The following is a 16,142-nucleotide window of genomic DNA, read 5'->3' as shown; positions in this document are numbered from 1 at the left end:
AATTACTGCATAGTGTAGGTGGGCAATGGGGCAGCCCTGTGGAACCAATCCCTGAGTGCAACCCACTTGGCTTTCTGACTGTGTGGGGACCCCTCAGGCCTGGTCTACTGTTAAAATTTAGACTGACCTAGTTATGCCACTCAGGGGTGTGAAAAATTCATACTGAGTGGTATAGTTAAGCTGACCTAACCCCCAGTGTACATGAGGCTAGGTCGCTGGAAGAATTCTTCCATTGACGTAGCTACCACCCCTCGGAGAGGTGGATTACCTACGGAAAAACCATGTCCATCGATGTAGGAAGTGTCTACAGCTGTGCCGCTATAGTGCCCGTAATGTAACCATGCCCTTAGAGCACCACTTTTATTTATTTCTAAAAGGAAGAGGGGGAAAAAAGGCATCTCTCCATCACACTAGAGTGCGATCCTTGAAAACATCTCATACAGGACTGCACAATAGAAGACAAGCAATGCAATCAGTCCGACCACCTAACAAACTCCAGCCACAAGCTACAGTATAGAGAAAAACCAAAACCCCATTCTGTCTCAAAGCCCATTCTTAGAATGTGGGTGGTGACCCCTTGTTGGTGGTCGGTGGACAGCTTCCTTGTCACAGGGTGCTGGCTTATGTCCTTATTTCCAACTGCTGACTTGCATTAAAAAATGCTAAAAATTCATTAGACATACTCTTTGTCATGTAAACAATTGCAGTAGTTGCCACCGAGTTGGGAGGGGAGGGCTCCTCACGATAATCCCACTGTTAGGATGAGGTCCACATTAGGAAAGTTTGAAAACCCTTGTCCTAGCCCTTTCCACCCATGCTCCAACCCTATGCCTGGGAACACAGATGGGCCTTGCAGCACACCTTGAAGGACATCAGATAGGGGTTATTTTTGACATAGGCACCGACTTCCCAATTTCGGGGCGGGGTCGACCCCAGTTCCATCCCAGGCCCTGCCCCCATTCCATCCCTTCCCCCAAGGCCCCACCCCTGCCCTACCTCTTCCTGCCCCCATTCTGTCCCCTCCCAAGGGCTCCCCATAGACAACTGGTGCCTCCCCATACTAGGAGGCATGATATAAAGGGGAGGTCACATGTCCCCCTGACCAACCGCTCCCCCACGCCCAGCCCTGGGCCACCATACTCTCCCCACTGCACGTTACCTGCAGGAAGGGGGCGCTCTGTCCTCCCGCTGCTCCTGCCCACCCCCCTATCCCCCGGCATGTCCTGCTGCTCTCCCTGGCAGGATGGAGCCGGGGCAGGGAGCAGAAGGGAGCCACTTCTAAAGTTGTCCCCTCCTGGTTGCTGCCCCGCAGCCCGACAGCTGCCTGAGAGAGCCTGGCTGGGGAGGTGACTTCCGCTCCCTGTCTGGGGAGGCAGCTTCTCCTCCCTGCCCAGGCTCAGCCACCGGGGACTGCAGCTGAGCAAGTTGGAAACATGCAGGAAGGGGGAGCTCCGGGTCACTCGTCCCTGGTCCTTGGCACCCAAGCCCAGGCAGGGAGTGGAAGCTACCTCCCAGCCAGGCTCTCTCAGGCAGCCACCAGCTGGCCACGCTGCAGAGCAGTGTCCCAGCAGCCGGAAGGGGTTGGTCCCTTCCACTCCCCAGCATCTGGGGAAATCTTCCCTGATGTCACCCAGCCCCGCCCTCACCCCACCTCTTCCCGCCCTGCCTCTTCCTGCCCCATTCCACCCTCTCCCTTGCCTCTTCCTGCCTCCTGCTCCTCCTCCTCCTCCCCCACAGTGCCTCCTGCACACCACCAAACAGCTGATCACAGCGGGCGGGAGGCGCTGGGGAGATGGGGAGGAGCTGATTGGAGAGGCCCCCCGGCAGCGCAGGTGCTAAGGGGGAGGAGGGGCCTGCCAGTGGGTGTTCAGCACCCACTATGTTTTTTCCATGGGTGCTCCAGCCCGAGAGCACCCACGGAGTCGGTGCCTATGATTTTGGACCACAGTGGTGTGTGGAGCCCAAAATCGGCAGTAGGGGGTGCTCATGGAGAACTTCCTGTCATCAGCTACCTCCCAGTTAATCAAGTAAGCTCCAGCTAAAACAGCTCCATTGATTAGTAAAGAGGGCAGATATAATTTCTGCCATCTCCTTCTACTTGTTCCCCCAGCCTGCCATTATCACCTCCATTTTAACCAGACTGAGCCCTCAGCCCATCCTCCTCATTAACTCCACTCAGAGTCCCATATACTTACTGAGTAAGAGAAGCGACACAATAGAATCCTGTACAAGAATGACTTCAAGGTCAATGAGCAATTTTCCAATATAACTCTGTGGGTCCTCTCAGCCAAAAAGGAACAGAGCCACTCAAGAGCAGCCCCGTCAATTGCTACCTATGCCTGTAGGCCAGTCATAAACAACTCAAAGTCAACTGCAATTACGGCAGTTGATAGATCTAATAATATTAGTGTGGACACCTGATCATTCATTATCCATCAAGTTGTGTTTCTGTACCGTACACAAGTATGCAACCAAACTGACAAGGGCCAAGAAGATCTGAGGCACCTAGATACCATAAGAGCATCTTTTTGCAACCTTTTCAGTTATCTTGCCCAAAAGAGGGAATATTAAAATGGTTAAATAATTGCTCATATTGTTAATGTCAAGTAAAGGTTTCTTTTGTAAAGGGCATATGCAAGTGTCCTTCAAAGCAGATGGCAACTTGTGCTCTACAAAGGAGGCAATGACAATTTCCACCAACAATGGACCTAGTTCTTCCCCAATGACCTTTAGCAAACTGGAGGGACATGGGACTAAATCACAGACTGTGGTTAAAAATTCACCCAACACCTCCAGTACCTCAACGAGTGCCACAGGATGAAATCTGAGCAAAGACGACCTTGTGTTTGTTCCCCACCAGATATAATTCTGTGCTGCCACAAATGCAAATAACTCAGTCTAAATCTGCAAAATAACTAGAAATTCCCTCACAACAGGAATCAGCAGCAAGGCTCAGACTGCCCAGGTTAATCAGGCTGCCAACCATTCAAAACAAATTCACTCATCAAGATTTTGCAGATGCTATAGTGGAGTTAAAAAAACAATTTTTCATTTCCCCATAAAGCCACAGAATAATATGCTTAATAAGCAGCAGGTTTGAAACAAACAAAAGAAAGTATTTCTTCATACGACACAGAGTCAACCTGTGGAACTGCTTGCCAGAGGATGTTGTGAAGGCCAAGACTATAACAAGGTTCAAAAAAGAACTAGATAAGTTCATGGAGAATAGGTCCATCAGTGGCTATTAGCCAGGATGGACAGGGATGGCGCCCCAAGTTTCTGTTTGCCAGAAGCTGGGAACGGGTGACAGGGGATGGATCACTTGAGTATTACCTGCTCTGTTCATTCCCTCTGGGGCACCTGGCGTTGGCCACTGTTGGAAGACAGGACACTGGGCTAGATGGACTTTTGGTCTGACCCAGCATGGCCGCTCTTGTGTTAAAAGATCTTTATGATAATTGGCCAAATTCACCCAGAGGCTTTTGCAACTGGTACTCAAGGCATCTTCTGCCTCACTTCTTTCATCACAGGCCATCTGTAAACCGAGGTAACCTGCGAGATTGAAGCCATGAAAGAAGATGCCTAAGGGCCCCCCTATTGACAGTAGAGGGCAACATGGTGGTAAGTCCCACTCAGCCATTAGTAGAGTGGTTTGTTGGGAGGACAATTATTCTCCTTTTTGCTTCCGGTGTTAGGGTGGAGAGCCATATCATTGCAGTAAACACTGCATCCAGGCACTTTTGTGCCAGCACTGGAGCACATGCTGTTGGGAGAAGAGTTTTGGAGGAAACTTGAGGTTGCAACAAAGGAAGTTTGGCATTCTAACTAGTTAGTAAAATAATGTGATTCACTGCAGTCCTACCGCATTTCTTTTTCTTTCTATGAGTTTATCATCTTGACAAATTGAGCAAAATCTTCAAAAGCAGCCGCCTTGCCCAAGGGAAATGGCAATGCTTATTTCAGGGTCAGAAACAGAAAGATACAAAGAACTGTCTGTCCCCTCCAATAGTCAAATCAGAAGAGCAAATCACCAGTAGGGCTCACCACTGTCTGAGCAAAGCTCCCCCTTTTCTAGTACCCAGGACCCTCCACCATCATTTGTGGGCAGTGAGAGTCAAAAGCAAAGCACCATCCTAAACCATCACCAAGGATGAAAACACCCAGTGGGGTTCACCAAGCAACTAGATTTTCTAGGTGGGAAGTGGACAGAGAATAGCTGAAGCTCTGCTTTCTATAATCTCTATCTCCTTCTTGTTACCTCTTCATTTGAGAGCTCCAGGCGCCGCTGTGGCTCCACATTCCCGGCAGATAGATGTAAGATATCCTTTATACACAGAACAAAGGTTTTAAAGGACTTTAAGCAATATATAGAATTCTAGAGCTACAGCCGATTGTGTAGGCAGAAATGTTTCCAGGTGCCCTCAAAACACAGGGGCTCCATCAGGCCTCACACTAATTCCACTGGATATACAGAGAGGTGACACCAGGGTGTCCCAGGGTGATAAAATGGTACATGCTGCGGATTCCCTTGTTGGAGCCATGTGGCAGCTAACTGTAAGTGCAATGGAAGGGGGAGCTTGACAGCCGCATAGGAGGAAGGATTGCAGGGCTCAGCCCTCTCAGAAAGGGCCAGGACCTGGGGAATGCAGCAAGTTAACTCCCTTTGCTCTTACATTTGCAGCTCCAAGTGAAGGGAAGAATGAACACTAAGTGAATCCTTCTCCTTCCCCAACTTTGGCTAGGATAATACCTCCAGCAACTCTACCTAGGCAAAGTGAGAGCCCCTGGTTTTGGACACAGACTCAGGCCATGTAGATCCATTCCTTATGGGCACAGAAATTCATTCCCACATCTTGGGTAAAACATTTCAAAAGTGCCTAAGGCTACATCTACACTACAGCCCGATTGATGCTCTGAGATCGATCCACCGGCAGTCGATTTAGTGGGTCTAGTGAAAACCTGCCAAATTGACAGCAGATCGCTCTCCAGTCTACCCTGTACTCTACCCACAATGAGAAGAGTACAATAAGTCAACAGGAGAGTTTCTCCCGTCGACCCCCGGCAGTGTAGACCTATGTTATTCACGTAGCTGGAGTTGCGTAGCATAGGTCAACTTACTACAGTCGTGTAGACATGGCCTTTAGTAGCCTATATCCCATTTTTTAAAGTGAGCAAGGCACTAAGTCCCGTTGACCACTGTTCTGTCAGTCACAGCTCAGGTATCACCTACCCCTGGGTGGTCTAGAAATGTCTGTTTCCACTGACGTGTGAAGTGTATGATTCTTTCATCAGCTCCAGACTGGGGTGGCAGTGGGGGAAGCAGAAGGCAATCAGCATTCTTTTTCCTGGGTCTCAAGATACTTCACAAGGGGCTTGAAGAATCCAGAGAGGTGGAAAGAGAAAGTCTCACCGTTTTGTCTGGGGACAGGCTTGAAGACCACATGTCCGGTTATTGGCTGGCTTTGGTTTGTCCCTGCACATATAGTCTGGATAGGCTTCATTGTCTATGGTGCAGAACATCAGGCGTGACTGGTAACCTAAAGGAGAAAAGAAAATAATATTCTGGTTAAAGTGGCCTATCCATAAAAGGGATTTAAATGCAATCGTTTGGGGAATGGCACATTTCTGAGGTAGTCTGGGGCTCCCACAGCATCTGCATGCTGCAGAGAGAACTGGGCCAGGTGCAACTCCAGGATTCTCTATACAACCTGTTCCCACATAAATGGTCCAGTGGTTAGGGCAGCAGCCTAGGACTTGAGAGACCTACGTTCAATTCCCTGCTGCTCCATGGACTCTCTGTGTCTCAGCTCCCCAACTGTAAAATGTGGATCTTAGTATTACCCTACTCCAGGGCGGTGTTGGGATGATAAATACACAAATGATTGTGAGGTGCTCAAATACTCTGGTGAAAGAGGCTATAGAAGTACCTACCCTAGATAGCGGCTGGGCCCACAGGAAGGGTAAAAGAGATCGAAGAGGAATTTTCCTTTAGCTCAGATGGCTGCGCCCTGTGTTTTGGAAGTTGAAGAACCAGGATTCTAATCCTGGCTCCTGATGGGGTGTGCCCTGCCAGACATAATTTATCTAGCAATTGTGTCTGTTGTCTACAACACATGGACTTGTTACAACAGCAGAGCTGTGGATCAGCCCAACAAGGCTGGGTCTAAGCCAGGATGAAAGTGGATCAGCCCCTGGGAAAAGGGGCAACTCTGCATCCCTATTCCAGGATTATAACAGCAGGGGAGGTGATGTCACCTTCTACAGAGGCATCCTTGAACTCATATTATGGGCAAGAGAGGTAAGTCACTACAATGGCCACCAGCAAAGAAGGCGAGAAAGGGCAAGCAGGAGCTCAGCATACCGTGAAACTGGTTTTCAATGAAAATCCATGAGTGTGTTGATGTGTACATGGTGTGACCACAGGGGAACTCTGGCAGCCTCTCTGCTGGATGGATGCTCCATAGGGAGGCACTAGAGGTGGCAGGCTCAGTCACGTGGGGGTGGGGCAGCAAGGAGATGGGCTTGGTGAGGACATGTTTTGGGTGACTCGAGGGGGCAGAATTATGTGTAAAGGGATGAAACTAAACCAAAGAAAACGTAGGCTGCCTGTCAGGAAGAAATCCTTGACAGAGAGGAGATCTATCGGTCTGGAAAACTGTCCCCAAGGGAAGCAGTGGGAGCACCATCACTCAGGATATAGAAAACTAGACTGGACAAAGCATTAAAGAACAGAATGTAGGGAACAATCCTGCAGGGAACCCCGGCCTGGCCTCTGATTTACAGACCCTTCATAGCCTACTGCAGCTGCCAATGCTCCTTAATCTCTCTGTGGGACAGCCCTGGGGAAGGGGCTGCTGACAGTTCTTCAGATGGCAGCATGTAGCGTCTTTCCTTTTGGATACTGGCTCTGCATTGGGCACTGTCTGCTGCTGGTGAGGGTGCCCCCAACCCTCTTACCTCCGCCACACTCAGAGCTGCAATCACTCCAGGAGCCATAGCTCCAGCTGTAGCCCGAGCTGTGCCCTTGCAAGGGCAGGTAGTATTCATACTGCACCCCCTGGTTTGGCTCCTGGCTGATGAGCTGCAAAGGAAAGAGAATGAAGTAAGAGCCAGAAAACAAAACAGTATTTTCTCTCTCCTGGCCACTCTTCCTGCCCTTACCTCAGGATCCAAGCCAGGTAAACTCCCCCTACTGCTCCCTACACCCCTCTGTTCATTGGCCATTTATTTTCTGTGCTTTGTTTCCTCCCTAATACATCATAGACTCTAAGGCTTAGAGAACTCTTTCTAGTGAAGAGAGAATGTGCATCTTCTTCAGAGCTGGTTGATTGTGCTGCTCCTCTATTAGGCAGCAGGTAGTATCCTGGGCTGGCCTTACGCACAAGCATAATGAATAGCTACTTGGATGCCCCCATCCTATACCAGATCTTTAATTCATGAGTTTCCCCTATTATCTTCTTTAGCTTCTTGACCAGAAAGAAGAGACAGCTAGTCACTACCAGGTCTCCTCCTACTGCCTCTCTGGCAACAGGATCAGAGCAGACAGTGAGTGGTGTGAACATGGCTTGATAGTTCCCCTTCTTACAGGTGAAGGCCCCACAGATCAAAAGGCTGGCCCTGCTGATATCCCTGCTCACTGGGCTCAGTACAGGTGTATTGCCTCCCCTGAAATCTACTGACATTATCCTGTAGAAACCAAGCACATCATCTCTGCCAAATGTGACGTGCAGCCCAAGACCAACAACCACAGCATGACAATATTAAGAGAGGGTAAACACAGCTGCTTACCTCAGTGACTAAGGGCTCCGTGGTGGGACCCCTGGAGTGAAGCTGCTCAGGGGCCAGGTCCCCCTCCGAGCCTCTATCATAGTGCACAACTGTGCTAGCAATGTGCAGGTCTCGGCTGAAGTCAATCGTCCAGTGCCCATTCAGATAGTATTCCCCCTGCACATTCTTGATGGCTGGACAAAGCCACAGAGCACAAAAGAGGAGGTGGGGGATGAATGATTTGGAAGATCCACTATTCACATGACATGCTGACACCACTTCAACCAGATGCCATATGACATGGCTTTACGCTCTGCTCTAGATCTCACAGGACATCAGCAACTTACAAAGCCCTCGGTTCAGCTACTTGAAACCCAGCTTCCTCACACAAGCACCACAACCTTCCTGAAAGCTGTGAGTAACTGCTGGGATAACCAGTTAGACAGTGGCAACTGGTGCGTGCATCAAACATGGTAACTCATGGGAAATGAATGCCCTCTTGTGTTCAGTACTTTCTGCATTGGAGATAAACATCTGTGCTTCCCTTCGGTGTTTGCTTTCAACAAATGCCAAGTGAAATCAAGTCCCTGCAGGAAATCATTATCCTGTGACAACATTCGAGCCCTACTGATGCTCCCTGCTGTCTTGCTCAGGATGGTTCTAGACTATTCTCAGTGGTAGAAGAGGACAGGACAAGGAGTAATGGTCTCAAGTTGCAGTGGGGGAGGTTTAGGTTGGATATTAGGAAAAACTTTTTCACTAGGAGGGTGGTGAAACACTGGAATGCGTTGCCTAGGGAGGTGGTGGAATCTCCTTCCTTAGAAGTTTTTAAGGTCAGGCTTGACAAAGCCCTGGCTGGGATGATTTAATTGGGGATTGGTCCTGCTTTTGAGCAGGGGGTTGGACTAGATGACCTCCTGAGGTCCCTTCCAACCCTGATATTCTATGATTCTCTCTGCTTTTCTGCACATTGAGCCTTCTTCACTGCATGGTCCAACTCTTTGCCGCAGATTCCATTCCAGCATTGCTGTATTCTCCCTTCCCCACCTGATTATTGCATGTTCTGTTTGCAACATAAACACTTTTGCCTGCCAATGTGGCATAGAACATTTTGACACTGTAATGAAAACCCGGTCATGTTTGTATTGTACAAGAGCATGTCAGGAGTCCATCCATAGAGCATGGGGAAGATAAGGCCTAATGCACAGGGAACTGGACAGCCCAGAAGACGCCTGTGTGCTTGGAGCCCATCCCTAAAGTAGGGGTGGCAGGAGAAGTTTGGATTTGACTTTACCAAGCTTTGTGGCAAACAGACAAACCCAGACCCAAACTTTGCCATGTTTGTCAGACCCTTAGAAGTTCCAGGCGGAAGGTTTAAATAGGGCTTGGTCTTTTTATCCTCATGTATATAGAGTCACAGTAGTGGTGCTGGGCCAAGACCGAGTCCCAGGTCTGAGCACCCCTAGTTCTCTAGTGGTGTTCAATATCCAAACCTGGATTTAGAATTGAACTTTGTGCCCAGCTCCTCCCTTTGCAGAGGGCAGGAGCAAGCTTCCGCCCCATATGCCCCTGAACTCCAGTGTGTTTGAAAGTCAGAATAGAATTTTGTGGCTTGAGTCCATCTCTATGGTGAAGTAATAAACTCATTACAAAGTCAGTCTTACCCAGGAAGTTCCTGCTGGGCATAACTTCCTTAATGCGGAGGCTTGTGGCTCCCATGGGAATGATGAAGATTTGATTGTAACCTGAAGAAAATTAAGGAAGTTGGTCAAAGGTACTGACAGACAGTGATCGAGGATGTGAGATGGTCGCCCATGTGCACAGGAGCTGTGCCCAGCTGCGCTAGTGACTGCATGGATGAGTTATGAGATAACCGGAAAGAACTCAATCCAGCTGTTGCAGCTTCATTGATTTTAGGATGGCTGCACCCAGATTTGTTTCACCCATGGAGTAGTCCACCCACTTCATGGCTAAAATACATCTGAGAGCAGCATTATCAGAGCATTGCACCCTGAAAACAATACAGTCAGGGGCCTGTTTGGGCTTCCATTATAAACCCTGATTTTCAGAGTTTCCTATCTCGGACATTTCAAAATGCATCAGATTGAAACTCAGTAGACAAAGATTCATCCCAGTTCAATCATTAGGCTGAAGTAGTTCAGAGCCAGCCAATGTGGGAGAACCAGGTTCCAAGTCCTGGTCCCAGTCTCCCACTCCTTTTGGAGGTTCTGCAGAGCTTGGGTAACCAGCTCTATTGCAAAGAGCACTTCCAGCAGGCATGCTCTGAGGGACAGTTCAATGGAGCCTGCCACCTCTAGAAGAGTTGTGGCATCCACAAGAGACTAGGAGCTGGGGAAGATACAGGAGGAGTGGAAGAACCTTAGGGCTGCAGTGGGAACTAGGAGGGGACCCCCAGATAAAGGTGGTCAGTATGTTTTCTAGCTCTAGCCCGCTGTATGGGTGGGCTTGGGTGAGTGTTCTGGTCTAATGGCTCCAGTGAGCAGAGAGAGCAGATAGCTCCATGCAAAGGGTCAGAATGAGGCTAAGCTTCACTCTCTCCTTCTCCCCTGTTGACCCTTCCAGAAAATCCAGACTACTGTACCTTTGGGGAGGTTGAGCACATCAAAAGTGCCCTTCACTTCGTAACAGGCCCTGCCATCCCCTCCACACTGCAGGCACTTGTCTTCCTTCTTGGCAGAATTGAGCATGTTGTCACAGCCGACAGCCTGTCAGAAAACAATGGCATTAATGTGCTTAAATCAAAACCAGGGCGTGGGGTGGGATGAAGAAAGAAAAGGCCAGGGCCTAGACTGATCACTAGGAGGAGGATAAACTAGATAGCTCTGGGGTGCAGTAGAAAGGGGGATGATCAGGAGCTGGTGATTAATTCGCCCTAAGAGTCCACAGAAATGTATGCACATGCTCCCCACACTTCCTTCAGTTCCCCAGAAATCAAATGCATTTGGTGTGTTGTCAGATAACAAGGGCATTGTTTGGGAAGGGCTGGATAGGACAAAGGGAAATGCTAAGAAGACTGAATTACACCCTCTCTCTCTCTCTCTCTCTCTCATAGAAAAGGGATGAGGTGATAGGATGACTTACTTGGCAGACTCCCTCGACACAGACATCCCGTTTGCCTGGCTCACAGGGCGTCCCATCAGCCACTGCTTCCTTGTGCCTGTAGTAGAAGTTCTCTCCCTTTGGAATACAGTTTAACTCGCATTTATTGGGAGCTGGAAGGGAAGAAAACAACAGGTGTCATATGACATAGTTAGTCCCTTACGAACACACCATGAGCCTGAACCTGAAATGTGGGATTAGGCCCTGAGGAGTGGATTGCTATTAACATTAATGATTGGTTCCGAGACCACTGAGAGAGACAGATTAATGAGTTTGCTCTACAGCCTTAGCTAACAGGCAGTTGGCTTTTGGCTCATGCTGTAGAGGCTCATGCATTAAGTTCCAAAGGTCCCCAGTTTAATCCCGCCTGCCGACGACTGGGGTCTGTCGGCGTTACACAATTGTTCTGAAAGATGATCCATTCCAACAGACCCCTCTAGCTGTTCCAGAAGAGGACAGACACCTATGCATGTAGGACTCTTTGCAGACAGACACCCCCTACTTTCAGGCAAAGCCAAATACCCCCACATCAAATAAGTTTAACACCTTGTATCTGTTACCTCCATAATAAGGCAGCCACTTGTATCTCTTTCCTTGGAATTCTGTCCCATCAAACTCAGCACACTGCTCTGCTCGGAAGTCCCTGGAGCCCTCAGGGCAGCTCTATGGGGGAAGAGAGAACCCAGGTACACAGAGTTCGCACAGGGAGGAGGGAGGTAAAGGAAAGGATCTCACTGGGGTGTGTTCCTCACAGCTTCCCCACAGACTGGCAATGACAAAGTCACTCCTGAATGCAGCTCTGACACTTGACAGCGCATTACGCTGTCTCCAGGTCAGGCCAGCTTCATTCTTATCTTAAAGCAGGTGATTAGGGAACTGCTTCTTCCCAGACAGAAGGTCTTTGGGTGGCTACCAAGCTATAACCATGAACATCAACAGTATGAGTGCTCCCTGATTCCTTTCCATGGCATTGTCCATAATAAACCAGACCCATCTCAGTCACAGGATCAGACCCAGAGCCCTAAACATTTTCTCATATTGTCTTCCTGCTCTCTCTGCTCCCCATAGTCTCTCAAATGCAACCTTGATGCTCCGTATGTGATGGGAATCTTTGAATAGGTTGTGGATAATAGAAAGAATTCTCAGTGTACTGAGCTGACACTGGGGTTTTCAGAAAACTGAGGGTGAGATAACTGTAACTATACTAATCTCTGCATGCTGCAATCACCAGACAGAGTTGGTATGTGCCCAGAATCTATTGCACAAGGGCACGAATTCTAGCCTGGGGCCTAGTCACCTGTGCGCATCCCCAAGCAAACAGTGTCCATCAACAATACTGGCATTGGTGCTCCAGGGGAGGAGAAGAATCCCACTGGCACTGAGTGGGCTCAGCACATGGCTTCTGAAGAAAATTAAGTTCCTCCAGGAGAGAAAGCATCAGGAAGGAGAGAATGTACTGGGCACTGTACCTGAATATTGCACAAGCGATAGTTTCGAGTTGGTCCAATACAGCTAGACCCACCATCTGTCCTGAAAGACAGAGAAACAACATGAAGTAGTTCTGAAGAGATTGTAAATATCATCCCCATTGCTATTTATTAATAATCTCCCAGGTAACACTGTGAATTTATCAGCACCTTGCACACAGCATGCAGCCCTAAGATACATTCCCTGTCCCAAAGAGCTAACAACCTAATATATCCTATTTCTTTCCTACAAAACTGAACCTGGCATCTTTCAGCGCATTCTGTTGCTGTAATCTTGTTATAGATACAGGTAGTGTATACACTATTTATTTACACAGGGTGGTTTTTATATTTTCTGGGGGGCAAAATTTTCCCCCCACCAATTAGTGGAGACAGTTTCTTTTATTCTTTGTCAGGCTTTTTATTAACACACAGCTCGAAGTCTCTAACAGCACCTGTGTGATACAGCATGTCTACCTGGGGGTGAGTAGGAAGAGTGGGTGGGGTGACTTATGAAGTCAGTGTGTGTGCACACTTCAAACTACCCTGCCATTTACATTCCTGCTGTTATGGGACTCATTAGCTGGAAGAACAGAATGGCCAAAGGGAAGGGAGGTAACTATCTTCCCTTATTCTATACCTGACTCTTCAAAAGGGGAGGGAGAGGGATACAGCTCAATGCCTAACACGTTCATATCCAGGGAGAAACTGGATTTGAAAAAGCCGTCTGTTGCACCCAGAGGCAGATTAGGGGTTTGTGGGGCCCTGGGACAGAGCAAGTGGGGAACTCTCTCCACCCCCCACCCTGCAGTTCCCCAACCCCACTCCCCAGCGCTCCTGCCAGAGAAATGGGGTCGCGGTGCAGGGGCTTGTCCAGCCCCGTTCCCCTCCCCCCTCCACCTGGCACTCCTGCCGGGGAGCAGAGTCCAGGCATGGGGGCTTCCCCTGGTCCCCGGCAGGAGTGCCAGGCAGGCAGAGCAGGGCAAGCCCCTGTACCCCACTGGCAGGCAGGTGAAGTGGGTCGGGACGTGGGGATGCCCATTTTTCCGGGGGGCCTCCAATTGGCGGGGGACCCTGTGCACGGCTCATTGGCCCAGTGGCTAATCCACCACTGGTTGTACCCCTCCTGCTTCTCTCTCTGTCCAGCATCTCAGCACTCATGACACAGCAAGGCGGGTCTCCAGGAATGCTGAGTCAGCACAGAGAGAGACAGGCCAGATCATAAGCAAAGGGAAGAGGCATGCTTGGAGATTTTGTTTTTTTTTTAAATATTGCAGAATAATCAGAACTCTTATAAAAAGCCTATTTAAAAAGGAGATTGAGGAGCCAAAGGGAGCAGAAGGGAGGCTGCCTACTTCAGCTTGTGTTCTTTTTGGCTATGTCTACAGAAGGATTTTTAGACCTATCATTATCAATGGGAGCAACTCTACCTGCTCAGGGAGGTTCAGTCATTATTACCATCTACGCCTGCTCAGAGGTGAGATGACACCATGTTAACAATGCCTGAACAATGGCCACCTTATGGCTTCTGCTGGTAGAGCAGCACCTTTTGGGACTCACGGGTCTAAAACAGAGGCACTGGCCAGAAAATAGAAATCCCCTCCTGTGAAAAATGTCACATTTTTTGAGAAAAAATTGTCCCAACATCAAAAATGCAAAATTCTTCACGGGAAGGGATTTCCAGAACAATTCCATTTGGGGAGAGCCGAAGGATTTCATCTAAGAGCAGCTGACTGAGGCTGCCAGAGGCCAAGCGCCCCTGTTCTCTGACTTCCTGGCTCTTAGCCTCCCCACCTCCTCTCTCTGGCAGCCAGGCAGCGGGGAGAAGAGAACCAGGGGGGCTCATCTTCCCTATCAGAGAGACAGTCAGGTATGCGGGGTGGCAGGAAGGCTGAGCACTAGGGAGGTGGAACGCCTGGGCACTCAGCGGCCAACAGCCTGCCTGGAAGGCTCTTGTCAATTTTACTTTCTCCCTGAAGCAGAAAATGAAATTGACAAGAGCCTCTCTGGCAGAGAGTTTGTTTCAATTTTCCTGATGGACAATCAGAATTTTTCTAGAAATCCCTTCCGGGTGAGGGAGAGTTTTTGACTTTTTGTCCCAATTTGGGATGAATTATTTTTCGAAAACGTGAATTTTTTTTTGCAGGAAGCGATTACCCTTTTCTGGCCAGATCAGTTTCACACCCATGATTCCCATTAGGTGCTGCCTCACCAAAGGAAGCTGTCATGTGGACATATCTTAGGCACTGTTAACATCGTGTCATCAAAAATCATTCCAATGGAAAATTTCCCACCAGCTCTTGTCTGAAAAATCTTAGCATAGAAATGGCTTTCAGCCCTCAGGAGAATGATAGGCACAGTGCTGTGCACATTTCCCTCACAGGGCTGCCAGAGTACCATAATCCTGACCAGAATGACATCCTTTTGCCATATCAAACTTGTGCCCCAAACACAACTTTTCTTGTCCAGTTAACCTCAAACTTTCCAACGATGCCATTCTCCTCTAGCATGGGCATTTCAGACTGAAGAGAGCCCTGTTCAGAAAGTTAGAGGAAAATCCCCATCAGGTTTATCATGAAAACTATGTGAAAAGCTTCCTATATAATGGAGTTTTTACTGTGACTCCATTATATATTAGAGTTGGACCCAAACTGTAACCTCAGATAAGAACCCCTGCCCCCAATCCGCCTTGAACGTGGGGCAGTTTGGATTTGTTCCCCTGGATCTGAACCCACCACCATAATTTTAGCTGTGGCTAGGGCTGAAAACTGGAAAAGGCCTATTTTCTGGATCCAGTGGGAACAGCTGGTTTCTCAAGATTTAAGATATTTGGGCTGAAATTTTGACAGAAAAGCAGATGCAATTTTGGCACCACCAAAACCAAATGTTAGCCTTGTTCAGCTTTGAAGCCACACTTCAAACCCTAATAAAAGAAACCTAAGGTCAGCTCCTAGGCTGATGTAAATTAGTGAAGCTCTATTTAGGTTAATGGAGCTATGATGATTTACACTTGCTGAGGATCTGGCCCCATTCTGGATCCAAACTCTGCCTCTCAAATTCTTCTTATTTATATACACTATATTCCACTTCATCTAGATGAACTCTTTTGGGGGAGAGCTGCTTATTAGAGATGCCTTCCAGAAAACAGATTTAGCCTTATTTCCATACAGGGAATAAGAGAGATCAAACTTTCTTTGGTAGGCGATTGACAGCTCATTTCACCAAGAGACATTAGAAAGCTACCCTGAGCTACCTGGTGATGCCTCTTATGGGAGGAGAAAGAGTGCAGTAATATAAAAAGAAGAAAGCCCTCACCTTTGTGAGTAGCAGCGCCGTTGCCGAAAGCTGATGCCCCCGCCACAGCTCCGACTGCACTCGCTCCATTCTCCCCAGCCCCCCCAGAAATCAATCTGCCGCTTCGCCTTGCGGGCCTGTGAAAACCAAACATTTAAGCGAACATGGTGAGACAGAACAAAAACAGCAAAATTGAACTAACTACAGCATGCTATACCAAGCAAAGGTGTTACCATTCCCTCTCCCTAGCTAATGGGTAAGGAGATAGAGGAAAAGGGACAAGACCCAGGAACAAAAAGCCTTAAGTACTAGAAGAAGCATCTAGTGCCCCACCCACACACGGGATCTCAAGCCCGAACATCTAAACTGCCATTTTATGGCCCTGCAGACCAAGTCCTGCGATCTTGAGCCAGCTGATCTGGGCCCGCCATGGCTGTGCCACAAGTCTTTTATTGCAGCATAGACATACAGGCCACCTCTATTCACCTTCAATCC

The 16,142-nt window shown here is 48.6% G+C and overlaps 1 protein-coding gene across 2 annotated transcripts in view; it reads right to left on the bottom strand.

Moving 5' to 3' along the window:
• Positions 1-16,142, bottom strand: part of PAPLN (papilin, proteoglycan like sulfated glycoprotein) — a 68,231-nt gene that overhangs the window by 26,315 nt on the left and 25,774 nt on the right. Inside the window, exons 3-12 of one of the 2 annotated variants that reach the window (XM_075129662.1) lie at positions 15,669-15,784; positions 12,357-12,417; positions 11,448-11,550; positions 10,870-11,000; positions 10,370-10,493; positions 9,432-9,512; positions 7,789-7,961; positions 6,958-7,081; positions 5,411-5,537; positions 4,259-4,324 (exon numbers count right to left, since the gene is read on the bottom strand). In XM_075129662.1, coding sequence (XP_074985763.1) covers positions 4,259-4,324; positions 5,411-5,537; positions 6,958-7,081; positions 7,789-7,961; positions 9,432-9,512; positions 10,370-10,493; positions 10,870-11,000; positions 11,448-11,550; positions 12,357-12,417; positions 15,669-15,784 — 1,106 coding nt within the window. The remainder of the gene's footprint in view (positions 1-4,258; positions 4,325-5,410; positions 5,538-6,957; positions 7,082-7,788; positions 7,962-9,431; positions 9,513-10,369; positions 10,494-10,869; positions 11,001-11,447; positions 11,551-12,356; positions 12,418-15,668; positions 15,785-16,142) is intronic. The other variant, XM_048855095.2, reaches the window with a different exon arrangement.

The sequence above is a fragment of the Caretta caretta genome, chromosome 6 (genome assembly GCF_965140235.1).
Source record: "Caretta caretta isolate rCarCar2 chromosome 6, rCarCar1.hap1, whole genome shotgun sequence".
Classification (NCBI taxonomy): domain Eukaryota; kingdom Metazoa; phylum Chordata; order Testudines; family Cheloniidae; genus Caretta; species Caretta caretta.
The sequence above is the reverse complement of the archived record's forward strand: the minus strand, read 5'-3'. Positions and strand labels throughout refer to the sequence as shown.